The 19,379-nt window shown below is 41.9% G+C and overlaps 1 protein-coding gene across 2 annotated transcripts in view; it reads left to right on the forward strand.

The window, feature by feature from the left end:
* The window catches only part of RAB11FIP4 (RAB11 family interacting protein 4), a 600,425-nt gene that overhangs the window by 375,679 nt on the left and 205,367 nt on the right, over positions 1 to 19,379 (forward strand). For both annotated transcript variants that reach the window (XM_044068094.1, XM_044068093.1), the window contains one exon: positions 17,080 to 17,115. In XM_044068094.1, the coding sequence (XP_043924029.1) occupies positions 17,080 to 17,115 (36 nt within the window). The remainder of the gene's footprint in view (positions 1 to 17,079; positions 17,116 to 19,379) is intronic.

A 19,379-nucleotide genomic window follows, 5' to 3' on the forward strand; every position in this document is an offset into this window, starting at 1 on the left:
TCCCTCTACCCATAATGCTGTATTCCAACCCCATGTCCTCAAATCTTGCTTGCCGCCATCACAGCCAGGCACAGATTCCTCTCTCAAGCTTTAAAAGTGGTGTTTCATGAGTTAGTTCAACCTTCTTTTAACTTTATCTTAAACTTTTGCTATCCCCCCCTTAGTTAGTTTCACAGGTCATTACAAGCTTTTAAATATTTTTCTGCTGCTATCACTTTTCTACTCCTCTGTTGAATAGTAAATCTTCTGTACCATCCCTGGTATTTTTTCTTCTGCTTACCCTTAATGCTAACAGGGTATCTCTTTATTCTACCATTGCAGGTAGTTTTCACTCTCTTAAAAAAAAAAAAACTCCTTTTGATTTCACTGCTTTTCTTCTACTTTCACATTAACCATGTCAGATAAAATGCCAGTATTTAAGAAATACAGTTCTCGTGGGCACAAAATCCCTAATTCAGATGCCCACAAGGAGTGCATGTACTGCCCTGGAGCCCAGGCACTTGGACACTACATGTTCAGTATGTTCTACCTTCAACCCATAGGCCTTGGCAGGTAAAAGAAACAAACTGATTTTGAAGGATTTGCTACCAGCTACATCTTCTTCTGGGACTCAAACCCCCTTAAATCTAGCAGGATGGCTTCACTGGAACATAAGAAATGCTCCCCCACCAAAGTCCCCAAGGTCTTCATCAGAGCCACCTTCTAAGACTAGGAACACTTTGGATCCAACATTGTAAGATCTGAAGACCTGATCCTCGGTTCTGAAACCCTTAGATCCAAAGGCTTTGGCTCCTATCATTATTTTGATAACTCCTACAACAACACCCTCAGATCTTAGGTCCTCGGGTCTGAAGCCTGGTAGTCCTTGCATAAGTCTTACTCAAGAATTTGTCATAATACCCTTATCGCCCACCCTGCCTTCTCCATTGTTTCAGACTTCAAAGAAACACTCCAGGCCACTATCCACAACTTCCTCTAGGTCCTCCAAAGGTTTGTCAGAAGCAGATGTGGATAGGATGAATCGAAAATTTCTCAGAGCTTAGATCCAGATGGGGGTTTTACCAGCTTCACCCCCCCCTCAGATCCATGAGTCTTCCTATGACATCCAAGAACATTTCATCACCTTCTCCAATCCATCCAGTGGTTTTGGAGTCCCAGGATCCAAAATCTTTGAGAGGTCTGCTGTCAGATCCAAGGAAAGTATCTTCTTTGATTCCAACTATATCCTTGACTATTTCTGCTCTGCTACCCTCAGATCAGAATGGGTCCCGGAGCCAAAATATGAGCATCAGATCTGAGAGTCTGGGTTCGGCTCCAATGTTGTCGGATCCATTCTTCCCCTTCAGAACCTCGGCCCTGGACAATTTGGATCCAGTTCCATCCAAGAGGGGCGGTGCCGAGAGTGGGCAAGACCTACCTTCATTGGGAGTTTTGGCTCTGAGAGGGCTAGTCGAAGCTTCTCCAGGTCCATTGGCTTTTGGGATGGCGGAAAGGGTCTTTTCTCTCTCCAGAGGACTGCCTTCTCATTTTTTGGATCCTACTCCATTTCTCTCATCGGTCCCCAGCTCTGAATCAATCAGACCTACTCCACAGAGACAGCCAGTTCCAATAAGAATCCAGTCGGTTCCAGTAGAGGAACTTCCCCTCTCTTCAGATACCTCCCCTGAACATCTCACAAAGGAGATCCATCGGAAGAGAACATGCAGAAGGAGGAACATAGACTCCCCAGTGTAGCCTCTTACAGACAGTGCCAATTTTGATGAAGTAGAAGGGTCTCCCAGATCACCACCGAATGATATCTCCTTTGGAGACATTTTAGAGAACCTCAAAAAAAAAAAAAGGTGGCTGGTCTTCGAAAACCCCTCTGAGGAAGAATCAGTATTTATTGGAAGCTTTTGGTTCTGGCCTGTCTACATCTTGGGTTACCTCCCTGGTGGACAAACTCATTGATTTGGTCTCCTGCCAGACCTGGAAGTAACTGGATAACATTGAACCAATCCCAAAGAGACCAGACAGGTTCTTAAACCCTCCCAAAATACAGACCCCATTGCAGCAAAGGAGTCCCAGTTGATGCTATATTGGTGGCAGCAGCCACTAAGAAAGAGCTAGCAGAGCAGAGCTCTTCTGCTCATCCACCAAACAGGACGTCTAGGGTGCTGGACAGATTTGAAAAGCGAGTCTTTGCCTCAGCAACCTTTGCACTGAGGTCTCTTAAGCACACTTCATGAGGATTCAGAGAAATTTGACCAAAGGGCTTTCAAATTCTCTCTGAGTCCATGTCCGCAGAGGAATTTAAAAGAGCGTCCTCACAGCTGGCCACTCTTCTGTCTATTTCAAATGTTTCAATGAGATTTATCTCTTACTCAGTTGAAGGCGCCTCACAAGTGGCAGGTTCAGGCATTGCCCTTAAGAGACATGCCTGAAAGAGGCTATGTGAGTTTACGGAGCTCTTTAAGATGTCTTTTATTAATGCCCCATTCAGTGACACATCCTTATTTGGGCTGTCAGTTAGAGACACTTACCCACAGTGAGCAAGATGGGAAGATCCTGTCTGTCATGGGAATCAAGTTCTCTACCCCTCAACAGACCTTTTCCAGGAATCAGAGAAGTGGTAAGAAAATTTGATTCTGAAAATCTCTGGGACCTTTCCAAGATCTGTTCAGGGGAAATTTCTTCAGAGGCAGAGGAGGGCCTGCAAAACCAGAGCTTCCAGGATTCCTTTACAGAGAGACCCTTTCAGTGCACCTGAAGCACTACCCGACTATCCAACTCTGGAGGCAGTCAGGGGAAGACTTTCCCTGCACCCAGAAGCCTGGGCAAATATAACAAATGATAGCTGGGTGTTAAAAATGATATCCAGAGGTAAATTTCATTCTGTTTTTCCAAACCCCTCTTTACGTGAAGAAAAAACCTCCCAGTGTTCCACACAGTCACAGGAAGGGTGCAGCACAAGAAATTCAAAAGCTGCTCGAAAAAAGAGTCAGCCAAGAGGTCCCACCAGACCAGATAGTATTCAGAACTTAACTCATGCTTCATTTTAGTACCCAAAAAACAGGGGACCTAAGACCAATTTTGGATCTGAACAATTTGGATCACTATGTCAGTAGACATGGAGACACTGGAAAACATGAAGGTCCTACCGAATACCCTGATACTGGACGATTTCAATTACCCTACCGTTAACTGGGAAAACTACTCAAGTACAAACTCCCAGGTCCAGCGCTTCCTAGAATTTATCAACTCAAATGCCCTGGATCAGCTGGTAAACTCCCCTACCAGAGGTGAAAACAATATTGGACCTGATCATCACCAACATGGGCGACAGGTGTTCCATACCGGAAGTCAACCCATCACTGGTTAGATCAGACCATCAACTAATCACTCTGGATGTCCACACCACACCACCACCCCCAACCAAGAAAACCACAGTGAAAAACTTTTCTATAGTAAACTTCACCTTACTTAAGACAGAGGTGGTAAGTTTCACAGCCCCCACGCTTAAGGATAACAGTGTCCAAGATGCAGGAACCTTTACAAATGCACTCTATAAGTACCTACAAGGATGCATGGATCATGCCATCCCTAGCAAAACCAAGACTCACTCTCCTAAGAGAAGGAAACCAGTCTGGTGGACCCCTGCCATAAACAGGTTATACAATAGAAGGAGGAAACTAATTTAAAAAAAAAGCAAATCCCAAGAAGGAAAGACATCCCTGATCAGTATCAATAAGAAACTAAGGTCCCTCATAAAATCATCCAAGGCTAACTTCGAAAGAAAAATAGCCAAGGATTCAAAAGATAATCACAAGGCCTTCTTTAGCAAGAATCTAAGTGACAGCTCGCAGGTATGCTTTGAGCTAGTGCAAAATGGCACAAAATATACTGAACCTACTGATATTGCCAACATCCTGGCAGATAGATTCAGTGCAAACTTCACCCCCCTCTCACCCCCAAAAGGGCCCACAACAATACCGGAAAAGTGTAATGTTCTGGAAATCACAAATGCACAGGTGAAAACAGCCCTTTCAAAAGCCAAAAACACAGCATCAATGGGGCCAGATGGTGTCCCAGGCTGCATCTTGCATGAACTACAGAACAAACTAACCCCCCACCTAAACACGCTGTTCAACCTCAGCCTCTCTACAGGCAACGTGCCCATAGAATGGCGCACAGCAACGGTTATTCCGCTCCACAAAGGAGGGTCCACAACTGACCCTGGTAACTATCGCCCCATAAGCCTGACTAGCCTGGTCTGCAAGGCTATGGAGCACATCATCATGGAACTCATTAACAAAGGCATTGGGAACTCTAAACACTTGACCAGACCAAATTCGGCTTTGTTAAGGGCAGATCATGCCTACTAAACCTGGTTGACTTCTTCAAGACAGTCACCAAAGCCATAGATGAGGGGAAGGTGGTTCACACAGCCTACCTTGACCTCGCCAAGGCTTTTGACACCATTCCCCACTTGGGAATTATAGAAAAACTCACCAGCCTGAACATAAACCCCTACATCACGAGATGGGTTGCCAACTGGCTTACAGACAGAACTCACACGGTAAAAATAATGGGCTCCAGGTCCGACTCTATACCAATCACAAGTGGTGTCCCACAAGGCTTGGTCCTGGGACCCCTACTGTTCGGCATATACTTCTCAGAAGTACAGGCAAACGCAGGAGGACTATGGCTAACCAAGTTCGCCGATGACTGCAAACTGGGAGCCATAATTGACTCTCCGGCTGACACGGACATTCTCCAAAAGAGCCTTACTGAGACGGACATCTGGTGTAAAAGTCATAGTCTCAAGCTAAATGCCAAAAAATGCATAGTCATCCCATTTGGGAAAAACAAAACACACATGAATTACCACATAGGTGGCAGCCCCCTTAATACAGAAGAGGTCATAAGAGATCTGAGGACCCAGGTAGATAGTAATCTCTCCTTTGACAATCATATTGCCAAAATAGTTAGGAAATCCTTCTATGTAGCCCATCTAATTACTAAAGGGTTCGCATTTAGAAATAGAGGTTATAGTGCCCCTCTACTCATCACTCATCTGACCCATCATAGAGTACAATGCCCCATTTGGGATGTACCTCACAAGACACTTCTAACAGCTGGAAAGACCACAAAAGTACCTCACTGAGAGGATTACTGGCCTCAAACATATGTCCTATGCAGCCCGACTGGAAAAACTCTGGCTGTACTCAGTGGCATATCGCTTACTCAGAGGTGAACTCTGCCTGTCTTACAAAGCCATGTCCAACTCAGAATTGATGGACATGCTCCACCTAAAGAAATCCAAGTCACTGCGAGCCACTCGCTCTAGTGAGCTAAACCTCGCCACAACGATAAATAGAACATGCTGGAGGGATAGATTCCTGTCACAGAGACTCCACATGCTTTGGAACAAAATTCCTAACTACATCAGGCAGAGCCCCTCACTAACACTCTTCAAGAGAAACCTTGACGAGTGGATGGGTAACACAAAATACACCCCTGGGATCACTTCATTGGCTCTTCTTGACAGAGGCTCAGTTAATTAATCAATGGGGCAAAGAAAGCTGACACACTCTGGCTAGGCTTATAGGTTCATAGGTTCATAGGTTTATACTAGGCTATCTGCCCTAAGGCATTTATAAGCCTTATATGAAAAATACTGTGCCCATTAGTTTGTTGTGCCTCTGTCCAGCAGTGACCCAGAGATGATTCCCGGGGTAAACCTACGATCTCCCATCCACAGGTCTAGATTTCTCTTGAACAGAGTCAGTGCTCTGCCTCACATGGACCGGCATTTTATTCCACAGCATAGGGAGTCTCTGAGTGATAAATCCCTCCAGCACGCCTTATATCCGCTAAGGTTTAAGTCGCTTGCTCTAGTGGTTTTGGTGGATTTGGATTTTTGAGGTGGAGCATGTCCATTAATTCCGGGTTGGACATGGCCTTGTATATCAGGCACATGTCACCTCTGAGCAGACGGTATGCGACTGAATAGAGCTGGAGTTTCTTCAATCTGGCAGCATATGACAGATTTTGAGTCCCTTTATCCTTTTGGTGAGGAACTTTTGGGGTCTCTCCAATTGCTGCAGATGTCGGGTGAGACATCCCGAATGGGGCATTGTACTCGATCATTGGTCTGATAAGTGAAGAGTACAGGGGAACAATGACCTCACTAGATCTGGATGTGAATCCCTTCATGATCAGGTGGGCAATGTAGAAGGTCTTTCTAACCACTTTAGCAATGTGAGTGTCAAAAGAAAGGCCACTGTCAACCTGGGTCCCCAGGTCCCTGATAACCTCTTCTGTGCTTAGTGGATTGCCACCTATATGGTAGCTTGGGGTTACCTTGTTTTTCCCGAAGGGTATGACTATACATTTTTGGCGTTTAACTTCAGGCCATGGCTCTGGCACCAGCTATCTGTTTCCGTGAGTCCCTTCTGAAGGATATCCGTGTCCGATGCACTTTCCACTATGGCCCAGTTTGCAGTCATCTGCAAACTTTGTCAAGTCCTCCCATGTTGGCCTGTACTTCTGAGAAGTAGATGCCAAACAATAGGGGCCAAGGACCGAGCCCTGTGGGACACCACTTGTGACCGGCTTGGAGTCTGACACAGCCAGCAACTCTAACCCTGTGGGTTCTGTCCTTAAGCCAGTTTGCAACCCATCTTGTGACATATGGGTTTACATTTAAGCTGGTAAGTTTTTCTACAATACCCGAGTGGGGTATTGTGTCAAAAGCCTTTGCAAGGTCAAGGTAGGCTGTATGGACTGCCTTTCCTCATCAATGGCCTTGGTGACTATTTCAAGAAGTCACCAAGTTCAAAAGGCATGATCTTCCCTTGACAAAGCCAAACTGGGTCGGGTCCAATGTCTGCAAGTCCCCTATATCTTTGTTTATGAGCTCCATTATGATCCTCTCCATAGCTTTGCAGACTAGACTTGTTGTCCGTGGGCGCCACCTTTGTGGAGTGGGACCACAGTTGCCGTCGCCACTCCTTGGGCACGTATCCTGTGGTAAGGCTGAGATTAACCAGCTGCCTTATGTGCGGGTTTAATTCCTCATTTAGCTCACAGCCGGGGACACCATCCGGTCCCATTGATGCTGTGTTTTTAGCTTTAGAGAGAGCAGCTTTCACCTGCGCATTTGAGATGTCCGGGAGGCTACACTCGGCTGGGATAGTTATCTCTCCTTTAGGGGAGAGGGTGAAGTTTGCACTGAACCTGTCTGCTAGTATGTTGGCAATGTCTGTGGGTTCAGTGATTTTTGTATCATTTTGGACTAATTCTGAGCATATCTGTGAGTTTCCACCCAGGTTCCTAACATAGCTGAAAAAGGCCTTATGATTGACCTTTGAATCCATGGCAATTTTGCTCTCAAAATTGGCCTTAGTTGATTTTATGAGTGCTCGTATTTTTACTAATAATGATCAGGGTGACTTTATGGATTTTGTTCTATCATGTAATAGCTTTCTCCTCTTATTGTAAAGTTTGTTAATGGCTGGGGTCCACCAGACTGGACGCTTGCCCTTTGTGGAAAGAGTCTTGGTTTTATTTGGGATTGCCTGATCCATGCAGTCCTGGAGGTGTTCATAGAAGGCATTTGTAAGGGCTTCAGCAGGTTGTGGTTTCCTCTGACTCAGGGGCCTTGAAGGATACCACACCAGTCTTGAGTAGTGTGAAGTTTGCTTTAGAGAAGTTCTTCACTATGGTCTTTTTGTTTGGGGTGGGGCGGATGTGGATTTCCAGTGAGATTAGTTTATGATCAGATCTCACCAATGAGGGATATACTTCTGGTGTGGAGCATTTTGTCCCCATGTTTGTGACAATGAGATCTAGTATATTTTCTCCTCTCGTGGGAACAGTGACTAGCTGTTCCATGGCATTTGAATTTATGAACTCCAGGAACCGTTGGGCTAGAAAGTTAGGGCTTGAGTAATGTTCCCAGTCTATATAGCCTAGTACCTACCTATGAACCTATAATAAGTCAAAGTTTGAATGGTCACATTACAATCCATCCTTCCTTTTCTTCACGAGGATGATTGGATGTGCTGGATAGATCTTCCGGATGCATACTATTACATCAAAATAGACAGGCACTCAAGAAGACATTTACACTTTTGGCTGGGAGCCAGTCACTACAATTCAGAGCCCTGCTCTCTACATTCACCACAGCCCCCAGGGTTTTTACCAAATGTATGGCAATGGTGGATGCCCATCTGAGACTCAAGGGATTCTGAGTGTTTCCATATCTAGACGACTGGCTCCTCACCTCCCCATCCAAACATCTTCTCCTACAATCAATGGACTATTTGCTCCAGATTTGCCAGTCACTACGGGTAAGAATAAACTATGCCAAATCAAACCTAACACCAGTTCAGAGCCTGGAGTTCATTGGTACACTTCTGGGTACAACAACACATTTAGCTTCACTAACACCAAATCGCATACCACCACAAGGAATCAGTTTCATCATTTTACTTCTCATCCATCTCATCCAGCAAGATCAGTTCTTCAGGCACTCAGATCCATGTCAGCAGCCATTGTATTACTTCATTTGGCATGCTTCTTTATGTGAATCCTTCAATGGACACTAACTGTTCAGCGGTCCATTCTATGTCAACCCCTGTCTTTTCCTGTCAGACTAATTCCAATTTGCAGATGATGCATGCACTGGTGGATACAGTTGGATGACATTCATTTAGGGCATCCTTTCATTTTGCCAACTCCAGTAGCCAAATTTAGCATGGACGCTTGTCAGTTGGTATGGTGGGAATGCATTTTCTGGGAAGGATGGTCCAAGGCTTGTGGTCTTACCAACAGACCAATCTGCACATCAACATACTAGAGATGAGAGCAGTCCTTCTTGCAGTACAGTCCTTTCGAGATGTTCTCTTTCTCTAGGGACTATTGCAATTCAGACCGACAACATCTGTGGCCTGGTACATCAACAAACAAGGAGGTACCCGATCTTATCCCCTCTGCAGAGAGGCCATGAGAGTGTGGGAATGGGCAATCTCATCAGACTGCTTTCTAGTTGCAGCACACATCCCAGGGAAAACCACCCTTTTAGCAGACAAACTAAGCAGATCAATTCTGATGTCCACGAGTGGTCTCTCAGTCAGTCAGTGTCGGAAAGGATCTTTCGTCATTGGGGCCAACCTTGCTGTGACCTCTTTGCGTCTCCCCCACAACAGCAAGTACAAAAGGTATTTTGCTCTTATCCCCCCTCAGGGTGAATCGCCAAGAGATGCCCTAGTCCACTCTTGGCCTCCTGGTCTTGTTTATGCTTATCCACCTCTACCCTTGATATGGCCAAAGGCTTGCAAAGATACTGAATAATAGGGAAAAATTAATTAAAATAGGTAAATGTTACTACAGACAAAGAAAAATCAGCCTGTAGCTATTAAGTGTATGACCATACTCTTTTATGATAGGAAAGAACTGGACTGTTTACTTATGTAGTGCATTGTGGGAGTTATGGGAGGAGTTTATGAGCCTAGAAAGATTTGGTGAGTGGAAGAACAGTCCTGATGTCTGCAGTATCAATCAAAATTGTTCCTGCAGTCAGAGATCAATAAAATTAGGTCTTGACCTGCTCTTAGGATCAAGATTTTGCCTAAAGTAGAACTTTCCTTATTCTCTCATACTTATGTCTTGTTTGGTGGAACTGTAATCATAATCCCTTAGTTAAGGACCATAGCCAAACTGCTATCTGCATAAAGCAGAGCTGCTAATGCTGGAGTCAGATCATGAAAGATGCGCATCACTGTTCTTTAGTAGGGTGGTTGGATCTTAAAAACTAGCCAGTCAATTTACAGAAAGTTTGGCTTTCAAAGTCATTTACAAATAACATGTAAGCATCTTATTGGCAAAATCCCCCAGTAGTTTTGACTTAGGAACATCAGGTCATGAATGTCGTCCTACTTAAAAATGTTTGTACACCACTGCAGATGACATATTCTATAATGCTAAGATAGTTAAAATATCTAACAGAGATAGTAATTACTTGTTATTAGTTATGTTAAACATATGTTCATGTCTGGGCACATGGTTCCTTTACAGAGCCCTCCTGTGGCTGTACCTGATACAGTTGTAGAGGTGCACTTCTAAAAAAAATATGGATTTAGTTGCCAGGACAATAAAATATAAACATATAAAAATCTTACAGAAGTTTGTATGGTGCTAGAAGGGAACAATACTAAGAATAAAAACTGAATGACGAGAAATATGTATACTGTAATGTAACAAAACTTGAACTGCTGTGCCCTGTATGGCAAACATTTATATCTTCTGGCAGGGAATATGTCAGTAATCTTTAAGTTTTAAGCCTTTTATTCGTCCCCTTAGACCTCATATTTTCTGTCCCAGTCCCCAGCACCCAAAGTTCACAGCAGGTCTACCAGCTGCTTTCCAATCCCCCTGGACTTACTGCATTATTTCTGGGGTTGGTTATGGATCCTGAAAGTGTCCTGGGACCTCAGCTTGTCTGTGCTTCCATCTGGGGAGGTTATGACCTACCAACTCCCTTTCCCTGACCCCCCCCACTCAATGATTACATCTGAGGGTAACTCCCTTCTTTGGACCATGCCTCTCCTTTGGGAGTATATAGAGTGCCCTTCACCTTGGATGGGCACACCTGTACCTTCCCTGCTGCTCCATCAGTCACCTGAGTAGCTAATCAAAACCAGGTGAGCTGTGCCGTAGTCAGGGCTTTGTCTCTCTACACCATAAGAGAGGCTTGGAATACATCAGTAATCCTACAAGTGTTGATGCTAAGCTCTGTGATTATAACAGCATCTGGGTTTTGACATTGCGTATCAGTACAAAGTGAGCAACTAAATGTGGTGCCCCCTTTGGGCTCCACTGATGCTGTTTTGCAGGCTGGCCAACTCCCATTCTCCTGGACTATGAACATGTCAACTCCAATACTGCACAAACTCAAAGAATAGGGAGAATGTTAAGGAAAATGTATCACTCGTTTTCTTGATCTTTTCCGAGTCCATACGCCATGACAGGACACTGGCAAGCTTTTATGTTCGAAGTTCTGAATATTGATCACCTCTCTGGTGACAAATAGCAGGACTCCCTACCATTTGTCATAAGTATTTGTGAATATCTGTTTATTTCTGAAAGGCAACTGTTTTGCAATTTCAGATCCAGAATCCAGAATAAAAAATGTTACAATTCAAATGTCTGTAGTCACGAAATCTAAGATATCAAAATACACAGAATTCCAAATGAAAATGTGATGAGCTTTTTATAGTCATTGTTCAAACTGCTATATACATTCAGTCAACAAGATTAAGAGCTTGTAAATGTGTTCACTGAGGAACAGAATGTATAAAATGCAGACTCAATATACTAGCAAATACCGCACTACAGTCAAAACAAATGCACACGAGCAGACCTGTATAGTCTGCACAAAGTAGAGTATGCAAGTGAAATACTAATAACTGAAGAAACATAACAGTGCAAGATATTATTTTCCATGTGAGGAAGTTACCTGCATGTCCTTCATGGGAAATGAAACCCATAAAACCCTATTAACATTTTTAACTCAGAACTTGCATGACCTTGGGCAAAATAAGTGCTTGATTTTCAGGCAAAATGAAATATCTGTTCTCTGAGACTGTGCAACCTCAAAGTCAGAATGCTATGGGGAGACTGGAATGCACAGTGTGTTCTGACTATTTGATAAAGTACGTTTGTGTAAGAATTTACCATAACAGTAGATGTCCTACTTTTCATTGTGATATTCCTTAGAAAAGCAATATTCTACCAAGGATAGACATATGTCCAGCCAGCATACCAAATCATTAGTCCCTTCTAGGCACTATATGTCCTACATCTGAGGTGTAAGGTATGCAAGTGACGCAACAGCTCCATATGCTCAGAACTGAATTACCCCAGGAGAACAAGAACAGCCCAGGATGAGGAAAAAAATAAGGACTGACCTGGCAAATCCAGCCCTAGCCATAAAATTGACAGCTAGCTTATAGTGCTTAGTAAAAGTATTAACAGCAGACCAAGTAGCAGATTTTAGATTGGATCTAGCATTGAGGTCTTTAAACAAAAAAGTTCCAGAAGAAGCAACTGCCCTAGTGTAATGAGCACAGATAGAAGTACAACGTTGCTTGCCATGGAAAGAATAACAAAAAGATATGGCTTTGGAAATCCAAGAGGAAGTGGTTTGCTTAAATACATCTAAACCCGACGTCTTGGCATGAAAAGAAATAAAACGCTGCTCAAGTTTTGTAACATTATCTGAGCTGTCTATGCAAATCCAAATAATGGAGAATCCTTTCATTGCTATTTTGAGAAGAAGGAAAAAAAGGAAGGAAGATGGATGAACTAATTTCAAGACAAATTACTGACCTCTTTATGCATAAAAGAAGGGTTGATCCCTTGTGGAAATTAGAAAACAAGGAACTGCCATGAGAGCCTGAAGCTCAGAATATTTTTAGGCAGAAATCAGATCCACCAACAGTACAGTTTTTCAGGTATACAGTTTTAAAAAGGAAGAAGCTGCTGCTTCTAAAGGTGGCAAAGTTAACTTTATAAGGACAAAGTGTAGGTCCCAAAAAGGAGGAATTTTTTTTGAAGCCTAATATGAAGGACACCTGGACACCTTTCAAGACTTGCTTAACTTCAAACCTAGATGGAAAATGATGGATCCAAAGAGAGACAAGCAGAAATGTCTGACAAATGAGCTTTAAGAAAAGATAATGCTAGACCAGCATTTGAGGAACTCACACTAATAAGAAAGAACAGTAGGTATATCCACTAAAAGAGGGTTCTGTTCATGCTAGTGACACCAAACAAAAAATCTCTTCCACTTCACCACATAACATTTTCTTGTAGTGGGTTTTCTGGCCTTCTGCAAAATCCTAAGCAGAGCCTCAAAAATTGGTGTCAAAAAGAAATCAAAACCCTATCATCCAGAGAGTCACCTGTAAGGTGAGAAGTTAAGGGTAAATAAGACAGCCCTTGCCCTTTTGAGAAGATTTATCCTGTTGAGGTAACTTTTAAAGATTGTTCCTGTCTAGGCGAAAATGAAGGGGAAACTAGTGCAGTCTGGACCAAAAGGGAGTCACCAACAAGATTTTGGGCGTGTCCCACATTGTCTTGTGTAATACCTTTAGCAACTGAGGAAGAGGGGATAAGTATACAGGGACATTCCTTTCCAAGAGAAAATATGTAGTGCCTACATTCTAATTCAGAGGACTTGGCAGTCTGAAATTGTCTATTTTCTGGGTTGGAATAAAAGATCTACTTGAATAATATCCATCCGTTGGACAATGTCTAGAAAGACCTCCCTGTGAAGCATCTGTTCATGAGAATGTGCCCTAGATCTGCTCAGGTTGTCTGCCATCAGATTGTGTTCTGAGGGAATATAGACCACCTGGAATGTAAAATGATGGGAAATAGCAAACTTCCATGCAAGGAGGGCCAGTCTGCAAAGACGGTAGGACTGTGCTTGTTTATGTACCACTGTGAAAATCCAAAGGGAACGTAGAGCTTAAAGAGCCAGGATAATAGCTCTCATTTCCTTGATACTGATATGCTATTTCACTTCTTCCCCTGAACTCTGATGTTAGATGAAGCCCCCAACCCAGATCAGAAGCATCTCTAGACAGCTCTTGAGTGGCAGAAGGAACACAAAAGGAAAGACATGGATTTAGATAAATCTGGTGGATCCACCACAAAAACTCCTTTCTTAGACAAGGCAAGAGAGGAATGGGAAAATTAAGAGGGTGACAATGCTGTAGCCGACTTGCCTTGAAATACCACTGAAACTTTCACATATAGAGTCTTGCAAAAGGCGCCATTGAAATAGTTGATGCCATGAACCCCAGGGCTCAAAGAAACTCTCTTGCTGCAATCTCTTGTAAGGAAAGAAGGGACTAAAAATATGCTATCAAAGAAAGGAGTCTGGGAGGAGTAACAAAAGCCACCATAGGAAGTGTCTGAATCCTGCATCCTAGAAAAAAACTGGTCCTGAGAAATACATTTGATGGAGTGACACGCTACTTATGAGACAGAACCTAACAAAGAAAGAAATGGCAGAAGTCTTAGCATCAGACTTAGGCATGTCCAGCAGTTCACCCCCTAATTGGGTCGAGCTAGCATATATCTAGTCATGTGAGTTTGCTAATTAATGACTAAGGTAACAGAGGTATGCACCTTCTCACCAAACCTTTCCACATCCCTACCATCTTTGTCAGAAGGTAGCAGCTTAAAAGTGGGAAGTAACTTAGTAGGCTTATCAGTAGAAAGTGAAATCACTGAAGGCTCTAAATAAGGATTCTTGTACAACAATATCTGAGCCTCAGTAACTTTATAAAATCTGACAAGCTTCTTTGGGGCAGGGCCATGAGACTCATGAGCCTGTTAAGCAGAGGTAAATGCATTAAGAAGGGCTTCTAAAACAGGTGATACTACGTAAGGCCAGGGAGAGTCCATCTGTAAGTGATCATAATATCTCTTCTGGATGTAAAATATTTGTAAACTCCCCCAGTGGAAGTGTTCTATCATTTTAACAATGGTGTCTCCAAAAGAACGCTCCTCAACAGGAGAGTCAGAGGAGAGTGTTTTTTTTTTAGACCCTAAGGCAAATGAGGAATGAGTCTGGAAGGAATAAACCAAGGATTCCTTCCCAGACTCCAAAATCTTTCCTCATCAACAGTATCAGAAGCCCTAGTTCTCTTAGAAGGAGTAGAAGAAGAGGGAAGCTTACAGAGAGAACTGACAAACCCTGTGGAGGTTTTAAGGCCATAAGGGCTATAAAAAGACCCTCAGTGAAATCTTGCCATTCCTTCTGAGGGGTCTTAGCTACAAGGACCACGTCTGTAGTCTTTTGCTCCTTCTTCTTCTTTACAGTGACTTCAGCTCTAAAATACTGAGGAGGTTCTGAAACCTGCCTTACTTCAGTAAGGGAACCAGATATCCCCCCCCACAAGTATCTGTGGAATCTCCCTGTGCCCTTCCGAAATAGTAAGCTTCAGCTCCCCCATCTTGTCTGCAGCAGACATCAGCTGAGCCTCAGAGGACGAGTGGATGACATATCTGGTGTCAGCCTCCAATGGGATCATGACAGATGGAGCAGCCATTGGAACCGGACAGTCATCGGGTTCTCCATCTGACCTGACTGAGATGGCTAGACAGCAGAAGTCTCTAAATTCATCTTTTTAGACTTCTTCTTAGAAGGTGGCTGAACATCAAGGTTGGAACATTAAGAAGCAATAGAAGCAATAGAACCCTGAGCTAGCAACTTAAGACTTTGATTTTCCACAACAGATGGTTGCACAGAGCCTTAGGTACAATGGCCTGACAAATATCATACTGCATATGGTTGTGATCTGCACACATAAGCAGAAAGGCACTTCTCGTGTCTGTCCTTATGAGGAATCTGCCTCCACACTCACGTTTCCCCTTTCTGAATGTCATGTAAGAAAATAATCAAGCAAAGCAAAAAAGCAAGAGTCTCCATTGGGGTACTTATCTGCCCTAACCTTAGTAGCTGATGCGAAGTGCACATCTTTCAGACCAAGTTCAAACATAGTGTTCAAACCGATGGCAAAAAAGTTTTGAGAATTTGGTACTCATATGTCACTTATGCATGTTACACCTCAGACATAGGACATATGTCTGATTTCTGGTGCTTGGGAGAGACAAATGTTTTGTTATGCTGGCCAACTTACTGCTGTCCTCTGCAGGATATCCCTTTGGTAAGGAATAGTGCAACAATGATAAAGGAAGACATATGTTTTGAATTTCAGTAAAATATTTATTTTTAGAATATAGTTGCTATGTATGTAAAGCCGAAGGTAGGCATATTGCTTGTCACTATTCTGTGACTCATTTGTTTGTGCTGTCAACTGTAAGCGCAGCCAGTATTTTTAATTTCGTCATTTCTTTCTCAGTGATATGTAATGCATTGCATTGAAGTAGAACACTCTAGAGATTCCTTGTGTGTTGTCAATGCTACTAGTGCAGGACAGATTTTTTATTACACTGGTAAATATGTCTTAATGCAACCAGCACCTACAGTTTGCTTCATTTTTCAGGCCAGCTGGAAATTTGTATGTGTACGTATATGTATGTGTGTGGGTGCATGTGCTTGCTGAGTCTTAGTGTGTGTGTATGTTTCTAAAGTAGTAATGTTTAAGCACAGTCACTGAGTTCAAACAGAGTTCTTTCAATGCTGGATAATGTTCACAAAGGCTGGCAGAATCATTATTGATGTGCAAATATAGGTATCATTATTGATGTGTAAATATAGGATAAAAAGTGGAAAACCACACACTGCCAGAATATTCCTCATCCTTATGAATAGCATGTTAATCTGAGAGACGACACAGGTTCCACTTCCGAGATCATTTATCATTATTGCATCTAGCAGGTGCTGTAATAGCCTCATTTTGCATATATTTACTTATGCTATGACACGTGTAGGATATCCAGAAGTAACATATGCTACTGTAATATTTGAAAATATTTGTTTTGTTTTGTTGGTGTCAGTAAGTTAGTCAGTAATTAAGTAACTGGTGTCAGCAAGTATTATAAAATAACTGCATTTTTTTTTATTAAATGGTACAGAAAAAATGCGTACTAGGTGAACCAGAATGGTTATCATAGCAGGATAACTGGAAAGCCTCATCACTGCATAGTCACTTGTATTGTAAGCCATAAACACTGAGATAATCAGAGGTTAGGCTACCCAGCATCCAGGAAAAGGATACTCCTCCTTCAGGGCAATGTGAACATTAAGTAAAAAATAACAGGTCACATGTATCCACCGTGTGCCTTCCTCAGCTTGGCATCCTCCCTTGGAAAACAGCTGAGTAGCCCAAAATTATCTGAAGAAGTGTGTTTTAGAATCAGCCCGTTTCCTAAATGTGAAGATAATGAAAACAGAACTTGCGAAAATGAGGGGAAACTTGCCAGAAGGCATAAAACAAAAATCTAGACAGGAAAATATATGCATTTGTTCTGAAAGATACTACATTAACAACAGTATTGCAGGGAACAAATTATGTTAAAAATGCTGATTCATGTTTCCTTTATTGTTTTTTATAGCCCAAATCGAAAAATATCAAGTACAGCTTTTGGAAGGTAAGTTAATATAATGGAATCTTTTTCAGGTGTTTAAAATGAACTGCAATAAATATACTAAGAAAAACACACATAATTAGAAAAGAGTAAACAGACAAGAGGAAGCAAATACGTATACGAGCAGAAAATGATTTTAACAGTCATTGTATAAACAAAGTGCATCTGCCTTTTGTATTTTTCTATTTTATTGCTATTTTTCACCACTGTAGTCTTTACTAGACAGCAGTTTTGACTTGCTAAAACTTTCTTTTGCTGTATGCATTACTAAACTATGCCGCCTCAGTTACATTCTCCAATGATACTTCATGTCATATGATGTAGTAGCATGTTAATTTTATTCTAAAAGGTGCATTAGCATGATCAGGTTCTACCGTCCACAAATTTCGGTAACAGAGAAGAAATGTAGATACCATGAAAACATTTAGAAGTATGTTTCTCCTTAGTAGCTAATACTGCTTGTAAAATATCTGTGCCTTTCAGAGAGTCGATTTTTTGAGCATACTGGGTGACCCTGTACTAAGTTATTTAGAGTCTATGTAATTTGAAGCAATTTTTCATAATAAGGCAATTGTATTAAAGTGGGCCTTTACAGTCTGAAAGAAAATGGTCTCCCTCATTCCCATCTAAGTCTTCGGTAGTGGTCATTCCATTACATCTGCTTCCCCACTTTCCTGAAAAGACTGCAGCTTTTCTGAAACCGCTTTGTCAATTATGTGCAACTGTGACATGAAACATTCTGTTTGCCTTTTATCAAACTGGCAGGCACTATTATGGCTTCCAGGTGCCATTCTCTGTTTCCATTTCTGTCTGTAGCTGTGCGTTATTCCTTCAATGTTAATCTCATTTGTGTTTTTTAAATAGGAGGAGAGGCATGTAGAGCTAGCCATATGCTTTGGCTGAATCCCTGTAATGTGCTGGGCTCTGTAAACTAAGGGATGTAAGTTTCCCAGCTGTTTTAATTTGAAATAAAACTGTTAGTGAAGAAGGGTATCTGCAATGAAACTGCTGAAATAATGTTGATGGGCACAGAAGTATTTTTTTTTTTTTTTGTGCTGCAAAATTAGTTTGGCATCTTTTATTTTTGGTGATTAGGTTTGATTCCTTTCATTTATTTCTGACAGCAATTCTAGTAGCACAAATCAAGGATTATGACCATACCTCTCAATCTTTTTTCAGAAGAATTCTGGACAAAGCCAAAAATAATGAGAGGATAAATGCCCAAAATCCAGGATAATTTTTAAATATTGTACTTATAAACTTAGAAAATTGCTAGAATAACAGGTTTTGCATCGGCATGCATTTTCTGAAGGGTGTGAAGACTGAAACTCAATTATCTTTCCTTATTTAGTGACTTCAGTCCTCATTTACTTGCCAGAAAACATACCAAATATAAAAGGGAAAATCTGGACTTTTTGCAAAATTCTGCACAGTTGAGAGGTATGATTATGACTGCACTAAGAGATCATCCCTTATCATGGGTGGGAAGTTGGCATGATGGTTAAGGTGTTTACCTCACAGACACAAGGTACAGGCTTTGATTCTCACATGGGGTAATTGGCTAGGCTTAAAATGGGCTGCAAGAGCAGTTAGCCTAGTACTAATCTATGAACCTATGAATCATTAGAGAGGTTTCTGGAGTGCTGATACAGGCAAAATGTTGCAGCTATTCACAGATTATGAAACTTCTGGCAGAAGCCATACTTGGTTATGTTTAATTCTTTGTTTGTTATCTCCATTTGTGAGATAACAGAAGAAAACTAAGCTGTTCTGAATTTGAAACAGTTGTGAGCCCTGCCAGAATGAATCTCAACACTTTTTTATGTGCTGCTTCAGCTAGTGTTTTTCCAAGTTTATAGGCGCACACATTCATTCATTTATCCAGTGTAGTGGATAAAACTGTTTGAAAGCACAATGACGTTCCCCTCACTTCAGTGAAATCCATGCTGTTTGCTTGCTGTTAAACATACATATCTCTGTTATGAAATGCACAAAAAAGAAGACAAATAAAAATTGTCAATAAAAGCAGTGAGCACAACAGGAATTTATTTGTAGAAGTAATTATTGGGAATATTTTTATTGTTGTAAATTATATTTCCTCTGCTCATACAATATAATTCAATTACTATTACAATATGAAGACCGCTGTTTAGAGTGACTGAAATTCTGACACTGGGGCCATTGATTTACCCCTTTCTCAAAGATGCAGCAATCCTGGAGGCAGCCAATATACACAGTGGTGATTAGCCCAGTGAAAACATGCTTTT

The sequence above is a fragment of the Protopterus annectens genome, chromosome 4.part0 (genome assembly GCF_019279795.1).
Source record: "Protopterus annectens isolate FY-2018-M chromosome 4.part0, PAN1.0, whole genome shotgun sequence".
NCBI lineage: Eukaryota > Metazoa > Chordata > Ceratodontiformes > Protopteridae > Protopterus > Protopterus annectens.